General features: G+C 51.3%; 1 protein-coding gene across 1 annotated transcript in view; it reads left to right on the top strand.

The window, feature by feature from the left end:
* The window catches only part of GRAMD2A (GRAM domain containing 2A), a 32,640-nt gene extending 16,977 nt beyond the window's left edge, over positions 1–15,663 (top strand). Inside the window, 11 exon segments of the mRNA XM_036280319.1 lie at positions 9,503–9,595; positions 10,447–10,504; positions 10,846–10,921; positions 11,488–11,591; positions 12,155–12,253; positions 12,370–12,441; positions 12,941–13,003; positions 14,252–14,400; positions 14,532–14,569; positions 14,572–14,740; positions 15,555–15,663. Coding sequence (XP_036136212.1) covers positions 9,503–9,595; positions 10,447–10,504; positions 10,846–10,921; positions 11,488–11,591; positions 12,155–12,253; positions 12,370–12,441; positions 12,941–13,003; positions 14,252–14,400; positions 14,532–14,569; positions 14,572–14,740; positions 15,555–15,663 — 1,030 coding nt within the window.
* Positions 15,664–16,418: the final 755 nt, after the last annotated feature.

The following is a 16,418-nucleotide window of genomic DNA, read 5'->3' as shown; positions in this document are numbered from 1 at the left end:
GCCCTGTGGCAAGAGATGAATACAGTCTGGTGGGAGCCAGCCACAGAAACAGGCAATGCAGCAAAGGAAGATACCTGAGCAGACTGGGTGTGGACACAGGCAGGGAGGGGTCTACTTTCCCTGCAGGTACAGGCCGTCCAGGTTTCAGGGAGGAGAGGTACTGGGGGGGGATGAGAACAAGAAGGATTCCATCTTGGGCAGGATCAAATTAGCAAAGCAAGGCCCAGGCAGAGCTGGGAGGGACACCTCATTAGCACACTTCCCAAGTACAGGGGGAGCCTCAGCCGGAGCATTTGCTCCCGAATTCCCTCTTCATGAGGAGCTAGGACTTTCTGGTGTGCTCAGACTGCCCAGGCCTGGGTGGGAGCTCAGGGAGCAGGGGAAATGGAAACTGGGGCTCTTTAACCAGGGCTGGTCCAGTCAGCCAAGCAGCTAAGGGGCCTGACTGAGTAGCGCTGAGATCCACTGGGAGACCGAGGCAGAGGACAGTGCCTTGGCTGCTGAGAGTGGGAGATGGGGCTAGCCTTGCTCTCGGCCATCCCAGCTCCCACTGCATGGGAGAAACCAGGGTTTCTGAAATCCCTGTAGCACCAGAGTTCAAAGGGCTCCTTGTTCTGAATGGATCCAGCCACCCCCAGAGGGCTGGGCCAGCCCACATCTCCTCCTAAGCAACTAGCCCTCCCAGTTTGTTTGGTTCTTTGAGTAGAGGAGATAAAGGCTCGGGAGAGGGCGTCTGATCTAGGTAATCCCACTCCCCAGAGGGCCCCTCATAGTCATCTTAGCCCGAGAGACTATCTTCTGTCTCCCCCAGTCCTCCTCTACTGGGGCCTTTGGGAAGAGCTGGGGCCTGGCCCTGGAGGCCGGGAAAGCTATGAGAGAGAACAGAATCCCAGGGACCTCAAGTCCTCCTGGCCCTGGGCCACATTAGAAAGAATGCATATTTTCACCCTGGCTGGTTTGGCTCAGTGGTTAGAGCATCGGCTTGCGGACCAGAGAGTCCCAGGTTTGGTCCCCGCTAAGGGCACGTACCTCGGTTGCAGTTTGTCCCCGGCCCTGGTTGGGGTCGTGTGGGTGAGAGCCACTCGATGTGTCTCTCTCACATCAATGTTTCTCTCTCTCTCTCCCTCTCGTTGTAAATGAAGATAAATGCAAAAATGTCCTCAGGTGAGGATAAAAAAAGAAAAAGAAAGAGTGTACATTTTCAGCCAGACTGGAGTATGAATTCAAACTCCACTACTTTCCAGTTATGTAGTCAGGAGCCAGATACTTTACCTCTCTGGGCCTCAGTTTCCTCATTTGTATAATGGGGATGATGCCATCTCCCTTGTAGAACTAGAGCTGAGTAAGGGTGAGAGATCATGAGCCAGATCTGGTCACCTCCCTTCTCCCCAAGGCCTCCCTCAGCTAACAGGGCTTGACTTGGTTTAAGCATTCAGAGAGAGTCCGCTCCCCTTTCTGGCCCTAAAGCCTTTTGGAGGGCAAGGTATGCCCCATGCTTGGGTGTCAGACACACCTCCATGGAGTCCTGGTCCTGACAATGGCTGTGGGGCAAGTCATTGAACCCAGCCGAACCTCCATTCTCCACTGTGAAATGAAAGTAGTATCCCCTACCTAAGTGACATCACATGTGTGCTTTGGTTATCATCTTTGGGCAAACCAGATGTGGGGGTTTCTTGTCTGGCTGCAAGTGCTGGGGCACTGGAAGCAGAATTGAAGGTCAATGGACAGCCACAGGGAACGGACCATCTTTGCTGTCCCTAGACTGGGGCTTGGCCTGTGGCCCCTGCTCCTCTCTGCTGCTGCCTCCCTTGCTCTAGACCCAGTCTCTGGTGCTCTGGAGGTTCTGCTCCAGCATGCGCGTTCTCTGCTCCTGGCTGTACACCTACACCTCACATTTCCCTGTGAGGACCTACTAGAAAGGGAATCTGATGGGCCTGCTCATCTTTTCACTCTACTGAGGCTGCTGGTCAGCTTGCAGTGACTTTGCTTGGGTTTGGAGCACACCCGTGGCTCTGGAGGCGATGGCCAAGGTCCTTTGGTACAAACCGTGATGTCTTGGGAAGCAGAGCCTCTGGCACTCCGCATCTCCCTCATTTCAAAGATGCCACAAGTAATAAAAAGAAACCAACCTTGTTCCTGGCCCAGGTGTTCTCAGACCAGCTCCTGAGAAGTATGTCTGTGGCTGTGCCGAGCGCCTCCCATCCCTGAGTCGTTTGCCAGGGTTGCTGAGCAGGAAGGCTGGATCGGGACCCAGCATATGGCCCCCAACTCCCTGAACCTCGCCCCTTATACTCAGTACAGATTATGGATTTCAAATATGGGATTTCACCCTTTTCTAGTCAGCAGAAAGGGCAAAGCAGTTGTCCTAGGTATGGAATATCAGCTTAGAAAATAAAAAGTGAGGTGCAGCTCCTGTGTAAGAAATATTAAAATTATTTTTTGCAAAAGAAGATTACTTTTAGCTTCAAGTTTCGGCGTACCGATGATGAGCCTGGCTCTATCCACACGATTCAAGTTTCCCTTTGGGTGCAGTCGGGGCTGTGTCGAGACTGTGGCCCCGCAGGAAGGTCACAGCGTGGCTCAGCGCTGGCCTAGGCCACAAGGAAAGCTGCTGGTCTTACTTCCTTGGCACAACTTAGTAAATGGCCTCTGTGACCTTAATAGATGAAGGAAATCTCTCTTCATGGTGTGATTCTTGCCAAGGATGTTCCTGGAACTGTGGAGGAATAGGGTGAAGGCATAAGAAGGTCAGGGCCCTGGATCCAGAGCCCAGGTAGGAGAATTGGCCCTGGAGACCAGAAACCACAAAGAAAGGAGGGATGAGGCAGGGTTCATCCAGTGGTTTCATAATGCTGGCTAAGAGTTGAAAATCACCTGAGAGCCTTCAAAGGCCTGAAGCTGAACATATGCCTACCTTAGGACCCAGCAGTTCCAATCCCAAGAGTTTACCCATAGAAATGAATACTTGTGTCCACAGACAGGTACTAGGATATCTATAGCAGAACTTTTGGAACAGGCAAAAACTGGGAACTGCCAAGATGCCTATCAATAGTAAAATGAGCTCTGGCTGGTTTGGCTTAGCAGTTAGAGCGTCAGCCCACGGACCAAAGAATTGTGGGTTCGATTCCAGCCAAGGGCACATACCTTGGTTGCGGTTCAGTTCCCAGCCCTGGTCAGGGTTGTGTGGAAGGCAACCAATCGACGGGTCTCTCTCACATTGATGTTTCTCTCTCTCTCCCCACCCTCCATGCTCTCTCTCCCTCACTTTATCTGGAGGTGAATGGAGAAATATCCTCAGGTGAGGATTTAAAAAGAAATAGTAAAATGAATAAATCAATTATAGTATATCCATAGAATGGAATTCTAAACACCAGTGAAAATGCAGTTTAAAACTACATGCAACACTGTGTGAATGTCACAAATGCATTGCCAAGTAAAAGGAGCCACATAAAAGATCACATAATATGTGATCCCATTCAAAGAAAATCCCCGAAAAGCAAAGGAGCCCCAGTGGTCAACATTCCCTCCAGGACAGATGTCCACTGAGCTTCCTGTCCCTAGATGTTTATTTCTGTGGTCTCCAGGTTTGTACTCTCAGGCACCTATGGCTAAGATGTGTCTTTTTGTTTGGAAGAGAAGGTCTCTCCGTGGAGCTCCCTGGGGCCCAGAGTCCTGGCTGGCTGCAGGAGAGGGTAGAGCTGGGCCTGGGCCTGGCTTTGGGAAGAGCTGGCAGGACCCACAAGGTGCTCTAGTATCTCAGATGTCCATGGGAAGTCCTGTGGAGAGTGTGGAGTAGGAGACACCAAAGGGGACCTGCCTGTGACCACGAAGGCCTAGCTAAGCTTTCTGCTTCGGTGTCAGTCTGTCAGAGGCCTGAAGGAGTCCTGGAGGAAGGTCTGCCCTGCGTTAGGGAGGTTGGGTGGGGGGAGGGGGCTGGGTAAGTTGGAGGAGTGTTGCCTGGATGGGCCACAGCCCAGGGGAGTGCAGCCAAGGGGACAGTACAGTGGGGGCAGCAGGGGCCCAGCTTGTGGCTTCCCCAAATACCCCAGTCCATGCTGTCTGGGCCACTTTATCCTTTTCCGTACGTTGTTTTCCTCCGACCTGAGCTCCCCCTTTGATCAGTCAACCACGTGGAGTGAATGTCTGGAAGTGCTGGGCCAGGGCAGAGCAGGCACCTGCTGTGTCCTCCGTATAGACATCCTGCCTTCAGACCAGGCTCAGCGTGGTGAAAGGGCTGCCTTTGAGGACTTTCCAATCTTTTCTACTTTTTTTTTTTTTTATCCTCACTAGAGGACATTTTGGCATTTATCTTCAGATAGAGCAGGAGGGAGAGAGGGGGGAAGAAAGAGAGGGAAACATCAATGTGAGAGAGACACATCGAGTGGTTGCCACGCAAACAACCCCAATGGGGCCAGGGACAAACTGCAATTGAGGTGGGTGCCCTTAGCGGAAACCGAACCCAGGACTCTCTGGTCTGTGGACTGATGCTCTAACCGCTGAGCCAAACTGGCCAGGGCTCTACTCTTTTAATATCCAAAATATTGGGCCTCCCCTGCTCCATCCCCCTCAGGGAAATAATGATATTTTTTGTGGCTTTGATTGAAAAAATAAATATAAATATGAGAAACCCTGATTTTTTTCAATTAAAGTTTAATATTGATATTGTTTTGTATAGTTTTAGGTATATAGTATAGTGGTTAGACAATCATATACTTTACAAAGTGTCTCCCTGATATTTCCAGTGCCCACCTGGCACCACACACACTTATTACAACATTATTAACTATGTATTCCCTATGCTTACTTTACTCCCATGACTATTCTGTAACTACCAATTTCTACTTCTTAACCCCTTCATCCTTTTTACCCAGTTCCCCAATCCCTTCTGGCAGCCACCAGGCTGCTTTCTGTGTCTATGACTCTGTTTCCATTTTGTTTGTTTTTTTAATCCTCACCTGAGGACATTTTTCCATTTTTGTTAAGATAGAGTGGGATGGAGAGAAAAACATCGATGTGAGAGAAACACATTAACTGATTGCCTCACATGACCCCAACCACGGCCGGGGATGAAATACAACTGAGGTTACGTGCCCTTAACCAGAATTGAACCCACAGCTCATCAGTCCGCGGGCTAACGGTCTAACTGCTGAGCCAAACCGGCTGGGGTGTATTTTGTTCTTTAGATTCCAATATAAGTGAAATCATATGGTATTTGTCTTTCTCTGACTGTCTTATTTCACTTAGCATAATACCCTCTAGGGCAGTGGTTCTCAACCTTCCAGATGCCGCAACCCTTTAATACAGTTCCTCATATGACCCCCAACCATAAAATTATTTTTGTTGCTACTTCATAACTATAATTTTGCTACTGTTATGTCTTAAGCGACCCCTGTGAAAGGGTCATTAGATCCCCAAAGGGGTCACAACCCACAGGTTGAGAACTACTGCTCTAGGGCACGATTTCATTCTTTTTTATGGCCGAGTAATATTCCATTGCATATATGTACCATCTCTTCTTTGTCCATTTGTCTATTGATGGGTACTTGGGTTGCTTCCATATCTTGGCTACTGTAAAAAATGCTGCATTGAACATAGGGATGCATGTATTCTTTTGAATTCGTGTTTTGGGTTTCTTCAAATGTATTCCCAGAAGTGGAATTGTGAGTGCATAAGGCAGTTCCACTTTTAACTTTTTGAGATAACCCCACACTGCTTTCCACAGTGGCTGCACCAGTCTGCATTCCCACCAGCAGTGCACAAGGGTTCCCTTTTCTCCACATCCTCATCAATACTTGTTATTTGTTGATTTATTGATGATAGCCATTCTGACAAGTGTGAGGTGATATCTCATTGTGGTTTTAATTTGCATTTTTCTTATGATTAGTGATGTTGAGCATCTTTTCATATGTCTGTTGGCCATCTATATGTCCTCTTTGGAGAAGTGTTTATACAGGTCTTCTGCCCATTTTGTTGTTTTTGTTAATCCTCACCTGAGAATATTTTTCCATTGATTTTTAGACAGAATGGAAGGGAGGGAGAAAGGGAGGGAGGGAAGGAAAGAAACATTGATGTGAGAGAGACACATCGATTTGTTGCCTCCACAGAACCCCAACCAGGACCAGAGATGAAACCTGCAACCCAGGTACATGCCCTTGACTGGGAATAAAATCTGAGACCCTTCAGTTTGCGGGCCAATGCTCTAACCACTGGGCCAAACTGGCTAGGGCCCTCTGCCCATTTTTTAATTGGATTGTTTGCTTTGAGTAGTATGAGTTCTTTATAAATTTTGTATATTAGCCCAGCCAGTGTGGCTCAGTGTTGAGTGCTGTTTTATGCACAAAGAGGTTGCTGGTTTGATTCCCAGTCAGAGCATATGCCCAGGTTGTGAGCCCAACCACCAGTGGGGGGCAAGCAGGAGGCAGCCAATGGATAGATGTTTCTCTCATCAATATTTCTGTATCTTTCTTCCTCTCCCTTCCTCTCTCTAAAAACTCAATAAAAACATATATTTATAAAAATATTGATAAAGACCTGTCTGGTTTGGCTCAGCGGTTAGAGTGTCGGCCTGCAGTCCAGAGAGACCCAGGTTCGGTTCCCACTAAGGGCACATACCTCTGTTGCAGTTTGTCCCCAGCCCTGGTTGGGTCATGTGGGTGGCAGCCACTCGACGTGTCCCTTTTACATTGATGTTTCTCTCTCTCTCTCTCTCTCTCTCTCTCTCTCTCTCTCTCTCCCCCTCTCTCTCCCCCTCCCTCCTGCTCTATCTGAACAAAAAATGGGAAAATGTTCTTGGGTGAGGATTAAAAAATATATATTAATAACTTTTGTATATTAACTGCTTATCAGATACATCATTGGTAAGTATCTTCCATTTAATAGGTTGTCTTTTCATTTTGTTGATGGTTTTCTTTGCTGTGCAAAAAACTTTTTAGTTTGCCCTGGCTGGTTTGGCTCAGTGGTTAGAGCGTCGGCCTGCAGTCCAGAGAGACCCAGGTTCGGTTCCCGCTAAGGGCATGTACTTCGGTTGCAGTTTGTCCCTGGCCCTGGTTGGTGTCGTGCGGGTGGCAACCACTCGAGGTGTCCCTTTTACATCGATGTTTCTCTCTCTCTCTCTCTCTCTCTCTCTCTCTCTCTCTCCCTTCCACTCTATTTGAACAAAAATATGGAAAGAAAAAAGAAAAAAACTTTTTAGTTTGATGTAGTTCCATTTGTGTATATTTTTCTTTTGTGTCCCTTGCCCAAGCAGATATAACAGAAAAACAAAAAATTGCTAAGAGAAATGTCAGAGATTTCACTGCCTGTGTTTTCTTCTAAGAGTTTTATGGTTGTGAGTCTTACATTTAAGTTTTTAATCCATTTAGAGTTTGTTCTTGTATATAGTGTAAGAAGGTGGTTTAGTTTCTTTTCTTTTTTTTCTTTTTGCATGTATCTGTCCAATTTTTCCAACACCACTTACTGAATAGACTGTTTTTACCCCAATGTTTGTTCTTTCCTCCTTTGTCAAATATCTTTTAAAATATTTTTATTGCCCTGGCTGATTTGGCTCAGTGATAGAGCACCGGCCTGCGGACCAATGAGTCCGAGGTTTGATTCGAGCCAAGGGCACGTACCTCAGTTGTGGTTCATCCTCAGCCTTGGAGTGGGTCATATGGGAGACAGCCAGTCGATGTGTCCCTTTCACGTTGATGTGTGTGTGTCTCTCTCTCTTTCTCTCCCTTTCTCTCTACCTGAAGATAAATAGAAAAATATCCTCAGGTAAGGATTTAAAAAAAGAAGGAAAAGAAGAATCAAGGAGAGAGAGAGAGAGATAGAAATATACATGATGAGGAAGACATCAATTGGCTGCCTTCCACACACCCCCTACTGGGGATTGAGCCTGCAACCCAGGCATGTGCCCTGACCAGGAATCGAACCTGGGACCTCCTGGTGCACGGTCAATGCACCAGGTCAATGCTCAACCCCTGAGCCACACCGGCCAGGTTCCTTTGTCAAATATTAAGTGTGGGGTTATTTCTGGGCTCTCTATTCTGTTCCATTGATCTATATATCTGTTTTTATGTAAGTACCATGCTTTTTCGATTACTATGGCTTGTAGTATAGTTTGATAGCAGGTAACTTTGGGACTCACAGGGTCAAATCACTAGTATAGTCTGTTACTTTGCAAGATTTAGAAAATACATGCTGATGTGTATTTCAAAACTCTCCATAAGATTGAGGCAGAGGTCACCAGGTCACATGGCGGTGACGGTGGGTGCGGCCTGTTCCCTGCTAGGTCTCATTTTTCTAATTTGTACAATGGTATGTATGGTAAAGGGGGTCAGACTAAATAATCTCTGAGAGTCTTGGCAGATCTCTGCTGAGTCCATAACTGTTTTTTTGTGTGTGTTTTTTAAATCCTCACCCAAGGATATGTTTTTATTGATTTTTATAGAGAGAGGGAGGAAAGGAGAGAGAGAAACATTGATCAGTTGTCTCCCATATGCACCCCGACTTGGGATCAAACCCACAACCTTTTGGTGTACAGGATGACGCTGGGCTGCAGCTCTGTCCTTGAGGGAGGGAACTCTGACTTGCCCAAGTCAGTGCTGGGGCTCGCAGGCCTCGGCTCCAGCTCGGTGCCGGCTGAGACCACTGCACAGGGCTGTGTTCGCATGCCCACCCCCGCACTGTCTTGCCTTGGCTCTGCTTCTTGGCCACCCTCCCTTCCCGTCAGCCCCTGGGCCCGCTCAGCCGGCGCCTGGTTCACTGCTCAGTCTATTGAGTTCAAGCCTGTCTTCCCCAGAGGGGCAGACAGTGGGGAACCCTGTTGTTTGGGGCCATTTGGCAGAGACATAAGTTCAAGGGCCATGAGGAGCTCCCTCTGCTCAGGAAGAGGGTGTCTCCTCCTTCCAGGGCCTTCACTCTTGACACTTTTAAGATGGTTTGGCTCTCAGGCTGAGCTATCCTGACTGTTCAAAGAAAACCAGTGGTGACTTCCTGGTGTGGGGCAGCCCCTCCCCTCCTGGCCCACACTTACCTGTGGGCTGACTGAAGTCCACTCCCTCACCAGCAGCTGCATCAGCTCCCCAGCTTTGAGAAGGCCTCGTGCTCAGCGTCCTTCCCAGAACCTGACAGTTTACGTAATGCTGCTGGGCCCCTCGGAAACTTTCTTTCAGCCTTGAGCAAGTCTCAGAGTTCTCCCTCCTAGTGAGCCTTCTTACGGGTGGGGCCAGACACCTACCTCTGCCCGGCCCTATGATGTAGATTGACTTTCCTCCGGCCCAGTGATAAACTGAACTTCAGGCTTGTAGGAAAGACAACTAGTAAGACTCCCACCTCTACCCAGCTGCCCAGAAGCCCTGCCTGAGCGGCTGCCTCCAGACTGCAGTGTCCTCAGCCTCACCCTGAACAGCAGGGCCAGTCCTGTGCGGCGGGCAGAGCAGCTGCCCGGGGATGGTGGAGCTAGTACGGAAAGGTGTCCCCATGAAGCCTCCCTTCCTGATGTGGGCCTGTTTCTTCTTAGCAACAAACAGATGCATGGGAAGACGACTTCTCTGAAGAGCCCTGTGTTCTGCACAGAGAAACTAGAGAGGGTTCAGACTCCCCCGGAATCCAGGTGAGGGCCCCCCGCAATTCAGATATGCATATGGATTGGGGGTGGGAAGCCCTGGGGAGGTGACCTGTTAGAAATGGGACTGTAAGGCTGAAACAAGATGTTAGGTCTAGCATAGGCTGCCCAGGGCCTCTTCCTCCCACTCCCAGGCCTGACCCAGTGCACTGGGACCTAGCAGAGTCCAGGCATCTCAGGTTACCACCAGCCTCCTCCCCTGCCCACCTGTCCTCAGGCCAACTTGGCTAGGACAAAGGTTTGCATTTCAGCACCACCCCATTTCCCCCAGCCTTGGCTCAGTCAGGTCAGGTGAGTCTGCTGAACTCCTCACTGCAGAGCTCCAGGCCACCAGGGGGAGGCTGCTCGGAGGCAGTCCTGCCGGGATCATGGCCCATGGTCAGGCCCCGGAGCTGTGAGTCTGACAACTCCATCTCACCCACTCCCCAAACTGGCCCTAATCCCTGTGCCTCCTGCTCATTTATTCTTGGGTCTACTCCTCTGCTTACCCGTTGGCCAGAAAAATAGGAAAAGGTTTTTGATGCCTAAGGTGAAGGGCTCCTAAGCATCTCTGGCAGAGCTAAGCCCGGGCTGAGCAAATCTACTGGGGTAGGCCATTGCTCACAGCTGGCTGCGAGAAGGGGTCACTGAGCCCCCTCTGTGCGACCACACTGTGTCTCAAGGAGTGCCCCTCCCCAGGTCGAGCTTTTTGCTTGCTGTGCTTGTCACTGTGCCGTGGCCTCTAGAGAAGGACCCCTCTCCAATCTCCGCCCCAAGCTGCTGGCTTGAAGCCAGGGCTAAGGATGTATGGGTAGGACTCAAGGGTTCCTTGTCCCTGGAATGGAATGTCTCCTTTGCAGTCTGCACTGGCCAGAAGGCTTGAAGGGTGAAGAGATAAAGAAGTACAGTCGAGAAGGGGTAAGTGGGTAGAGGCTGACTTCTTGCTGCCCAGCAAGGGAGGGAACTGGGCTGCCTGAATTCAGTGACCGCTGGCTCCTTGGCCACCAGGAAACCTGAATGCTGTCCCTCTTGGGTGGGAGTGGTACATCCCCCTCCAGTCATAGGCTGCCTATCAGGACCCAGCGTGACCAGGAGACAAGCTGTGCTTGGAACTCAGCCCTCTACACCCATAGGCTACTTCCTGGCAGCTTCGAGTTCAGTCCCCATGGGCCCCGTGGCATTATTTCCTGGTGGCTGGAGCAGGGCCCCTTTGGTGCGTGGTCTCCCAGGACTTCTCAGCCCCAGGCCTGTGTTTGCAGACACTGCTGAGTAAATACAACCAGCAATACCACAAGCTGTTCAAGGACATCCCCTTGGAGGAGGTGGTTCTCAAAGGTGAGCTCTCCCTGGCGTGCCCGAGGCCCACCCAGGTACTGTCCTCACCCTTCAGAAATGGGAACAGGCTGTCCCTTTGGATGTGGTTGGTCCTTTTTTCTTCAAAAGTGTGAGAGACTGGGCTGGTTTGGGACATGAAGTTGAATTTATGAGTTTTCTTGAAGAAATATCAGGGCTTCCGAATCTTAGTTTTGTTCTGCTCTTGTCAGTGACGGATCTCGCTGCGCAGGCCTCTCGGGAGCATGCGCACAATCGGGTCCTCTCCGCAGGGCGGGCCGGGCGCGTTCTGCTGAGGGAGTGAGAGTCTAGGCTTGGGGGGCGAGGGCAGAAACCTGCCCCAGCTCTTTGGGGCATGGATTGAGAAAAAGAAAACATCTAGCAGTCTGCTGGGATGGGGTGGGGCAGTCAGGACTCTCAGGGTACTGGAGGGTAGGTTGTTCGGGAAGTGGGGTTCTGAGGAAGACAGTTTCTGAGGCTGGACTCTGGATTCTTGAATGTGAGGATCCGGGCCTGGGGCTTCCTGACAGACCTTGTTCATCGTGGTCTTCTCTCCTGTGACTTCCCAGTGTGCTCCTGCGCCCTCCAGAGGGACCTCCTTCTCCAGGGCCGGCTCTATATCTCCCCCAACTGGCTCTGCTTCCATGCCAGTCTCTTTGGCAAGGATATCAAGGTAGTAATGAGTGGTAAGGGCTGTCATAATCCAGTGAGTCCCAGCCCCAGCCCAGAGAAGAGAGAGGCCCCTGCATCCTGGTGAGGCCCCTCACTGGTGGGGTGAACAGCTGTGAGGCATCCCACCTGGGGTCCAAAAAGGGGCCCCAAACCTAGACTCTACATCTAGCCTGAGTTGGCTGAACAGTTCACAGCCAAATTTTTCTGCCTCTGAAATGCCTTCAGAATGGGAGTGGGCTGTCACACTCAGGGGGAACCACAGGTGTGGTCAGGAAATAGCTCTGGGAACTCCATTATTAGAGGATGGAGCAGCTATCCTCGGCCTCCTGCGTGAGAGGGTGGAAGTCTGGAGTGACACTGCTGCCAAGGCTGGGCACGGTGGGGGTGACTGTCATGGGGGAACCCGCGTGAGAAGGGGAAGGCTCCCAAACTCTCCCACAGTAGGCCAGGCTTCTCCGGGGCCCAGGCTTGGTGCACTGCGAGCGGGAGCGGGGCCCTCGGCTGGAAGCAAAGAAACTGTCCCTGGGAATGAGTCCTGAGAGAAGCATTCCTCTCCTCCCTCAGGTGGTCATTCCCGTGGTGTCCGTGCAAATGATCAAAAAACACAAGATGGCACGGCTTCTTCCCAATGGCCTGGCCATCACCACCAACACTAGCCAGAAGGTCCGTGAGTCTCTGAACCACACTCTCTCGTCAGTCTCCCTGTCCCAGCCCCCGGAGCCACAGCCTGACTCAAGTCTTTACTCACCCCAACCCTTTGTTTTCTTTCCATGTCCCAGTATGTTTTTGTGTCACTGCTCTCCCGGGACAGTGTGTATGACATGCTGAGGAGGGTCTGCACTCACCTACAGGTATGGAGCTCAGGGGCAGGAGTTAGACAGTGAGGCTGCTCAGGCCTGGACTGAGGTTTGGGTGACGCTGTTGGGGAGATTCGCCCATTTCTTCAGCACAGGGCGGGGGCAGTGAGGGGAGTCACAGGCTCAGGCTCAGTATCAGAGGCAGCCCTTGGACTGTGTCTGTGTTTGTGAACATGTCTCTTTGAAGCCAGTGGGCCCTTCCGTGTCCCCTGTATATGCCCTCACTTGTGCTTCCTCAGTGTACAGACCGGAGCGTGGAGGCTCCCCAGGATGCCTGTAGTTCTTTCTGGCTGGTGGTGAGGAAGGGGGAGGGGCAGCCGCATGGGAGAGTAGGCTGCCTGGACTCCCCTGTCTGCTTCAGCATTAAATAGGGCACCTCCTGCAAACTCTGGGAGCTAGGCTCCATCTGATCCAGAAAGGAGGGGACACTTCCCCATGCCTGACCTTGGCTGTTCCAGATGGACAAGTAATCCCTGTTCCCTTTTCTCCTCAGCCTTCCAGCAAGAAGAGTCTGAGTGTGAGAGAATTTCCAGAGCAACCTGAGTGCGAGTCCCTGGTGAGAGCTGAGGCCGGGAGCAAAAGCTGCTGGCTTGAGCCTGCCTGTGCCTCCAAGGCGTCAGGGCCTCCCGGGCCGGGGCCACAACGTAGAACTAAGGCACCAGGCACCAGGCTCCAGAGCGAGCAGCCGTGCTGTCAGGAGGCCTCCTAGCCCTGCCACTCTCCATGCCGTGCAGAGCCACCGGGTCCTGGGCAGAGCCACCGGGTCCTGGGCAGAGCCACCGACTTTATGAGCAGAATAACCCCCAGAACACTGTCCCGGTTGAATCTCACACCAGTACAGGCACAGAGCCAGGGACCCATCTTCTTTCTTTCAGCAAAATCAGGAGGGCCTATAAGTTCTGGGGAAGAACTTCAAAGGCTATTAATGTAGAACCCAGACAGACTCATTTTAGATTTGCGGAGGTCCCAGCAGTTTCCTTTGGCAGCTGGGGTTCTGGGTAAGCAGAGCTGAGTTTCTAGAGTAGGGATGCGGGGGGGGGGGGGGGGGGAATCGCCCCAGGGTTTCTGAAGCCTCCTTCAGTGACTCTGGCAGTGAGCCAAGCATGCAGTGTGCACAGTACCACGCAGGGAGAGAGAAGGTGATGTTCTCATTTTTGTTGACGGGGATCTTAAGTGCCCACTGCTAAGATCAGGGACGTGCTTAGGCTTAGAGCCCAGATTAGAAGTCACGACTTGCCCCATCTAAGATAAGTTGTGCTGAGCTTTCTCAGACTCAGCTGAGCTGACCACATACTTGGGTGGGTTTATGTCTTGGATCTACACTAGCAGTCTTTTTTTTTTTTTTCTTTATTAATTTTTAGAGAGAGAGGAAGGGAGAGGGAGAGAGAGATGGAAACATCAATGAGAGAGAACATCGATTGGCTGCCTCCTGCATGCCCCCCCCCCCCGCCCCCGCCGGGGATCAGGCCCAAACCTGGGCATGTGCCCTGACTGGGAATCAAACCAGCAACCTCTTGGTGCATGGGTCGACGCTCAACCACTGAGCCGCACCAGCCGGGCTACACTAGCAGTCTTCACAGACATTGTTTCCTGGAAGGGAAGCTGGTCACAGCAAGGAAGCAGATAGGAGAGACAGAATTGCCATGGCAGTGGTTTCCTGCTTCCTGCGTACCTGCTTCATGCCTTGCTAGGTCTCTATGTTGGTAATATATGGAGAAAGCTTTGATAAAGCTGGTGTGGGAACCTCAGGGCAAGTAAGATCTCAAGGGCTGTGTTGAAACAGCTTCTCCTGCTTTCTCTGCAGGAAGTCCTCATCCCTGAGATGAAGTGGAGAAAAGTGTGCCCTGCTTCCAGGTCCCTGTCCCTCCCAGGCAGCATCCCTTGTATCCCTCAGGCATCCATGGACTCTCCGGACAGCTTCTTCCCCTCCAGGAAACCGGCAGGGTCTGGTGAGTTCAGGGGCCTTGTCCATGGCAACAGCGTGCAAAGACCAGGCTTTTCCTCCTTCACTTCTATAAAAAGGGATCATCACAGCCAACAGAGTTTCTGAGAGTTGTTTCTTTCTTTCTCCAAATCCGTAAGAGAAAGTCAAGAGTCCAAGCAGCTTCAGAGAATGCAGGAGACGGGCATGTCCCACGCTGAGCTGGGGTCCTGCCTGCCCCAGGAAGATGACTAACTGCTCCCTTATTGCAGAGAGTGCTGTCTGTGAGGAAGAGATGCTGGAGGAGGAGCCCAGGAGCAACGAAGAGCTTAGGCTCTGGAATTACAGGCTCCTCAAGGTCTTCTTCGTGCTGTAGGTGACTGTATTGGGGGAGGGGGCAGACCCATCCGGGTGTCTGGGTGTTTGGAGCAGGGGCCTGGGTGTGTAGGGAGGTCACTGTCCAGAGCAAGGGGAAGATTCTGAGTCAACTGTAAGCTCCCGGGGGTCACATGGCAGGCAGGCCCTTCTGTGGCGAGACAAAGTTATCTCTGGTTCTTATTTTTACAATCCTGTAATTTAGAGTTGAGGCTGTGCAATGTGGAGGAGCAAGATATAAAACTGTTGAGAAAAGGAAAATTTGCCCAGGATTGGGAAGGCTGGCAAAATTGGGGAGGGCCATCAGATAGACTAGGGGGAAGCCATGGCCTTCCTGCTGCCCACCATTAGGGCAGTTCTGGTACCCCAGCCTCATCTGTGACTCTGCCTGAGGACCAGCAGTAGTGAGCATGGTGGGATGTTTCATGAACTGCCAGCTCCTGGCTTCCTCTCACCTTACCGCATCGCCTTCCTCTGGCTCTGCCGACTGGGGCCCACTGCCTCAGTGGGTGATCTCAGGCTCCCAGAGGAGGTGCAGGACCAAGGTGGCTGGTCAGAGAGAAGGTGGGATCAGCTGAAGAACCCAGAACTCCTACTGGGCTTTGAGGACACCTTCATGGTGATGAGTCTCACGACCCCCATGTGGCCTTTGGGATGAAAGATGCCCAGGCTTGAACATGGCTGCAGGGCACAGGGTTCTTTAATTCTTCCAGTTGCAAGAGAAGCTTGGTCCCACTCCCACTTTTGGTGAGCCTCTAAAAGTGCCCCCTTTCTAGAAGAGATTCAACCCCTCTTGCCCCCTTTTCTCCAGGATCTGCTTCTTGGTCATGTCCTCGTCCTATCTGGCATTCCGCATTTCCCGGCTGGAACAGCAGTTATGCTCCCTGAATTGGGATGGCCCAGTCCCTGGGCACAGGTGATGCCCCTTCTCTTCCCAATGCCTCTGGGATTCAGGGCTAAGGACAGGGACCAAAACCTACAGCCAGACTGCTTGTTACCCTGGCTGGAGTGGCCCTACCCTTGACATGCTGGTTTGATGGCCCCAAGCAATGTTGAGCAGAGTGTGCAGGGTACGCAGATCCCAACCCAACCCACTTTCTGGAGGGCGGGGGAAGGCTTCACTGACCCATCTCTCTACCTTCTAAGCCCTTTCTCTGATCTGGCATATCTCCTGTGTGCAGGTAACAGCCACTTGGCCTGTGCCCCACTCCTCCAAGAAGAATGCCTTGGATGCTAAGGTGCCATCAACGGTTCTCTTAGGTTTATGATGCTGCTGCTGTGCTGGGACTGACTATGAAGGAAAATAATCCAGATTCCTCCTCGTGCCCCAATTCTTCTCCCTCCTCCAATGAGTGATTGGAAGTACCTGTTTACAAAGCTCCTACAATTTTTGAACTCTGACAAAAAGCCAAATCTTTAGAACCAGCTGAGGAGTTCTGTACACTAAAATTCAGCACCCACTTAAGTGGGGAAACAAATGTGCCTTGTTCCTTAGAAACAGTCTGGCACACAGGCAGAGCACTAGGGGCCACCCCAAGGACAGAGCCCATGCTTCGATGCTGGGAATGCAGCTTTCTGACTGTCAAATGGCTCACTCCAGGGGTGGGACAGAGGCCAGAACCCAAACCACCAGTGGGAGCTCTGCTCTCTCCCCACGAACTGAGAGTTCGTGCTC

Source organism: Molossus molossus, unplaced genomic scaffold (genome assembly GCF_014108415.1).
Source record: "Molossus molossus isolate mMolMol1 unplaced genomic scaffold, mMolMol1.p scaffold_m16_p_1, whole genome shotgun sequence".
Taxonomy (NCBI): domain Eukaryota; kingdom Metazoa; phylum Chordata; class Mammalia; order Chiroptera; family Molossidae; genus Molossus; species Molossus molossus.
Note: the sequence above shows the minus strand (reverse complement) of the source record. Positions and strands in the feature narration are given on the sequence as shown.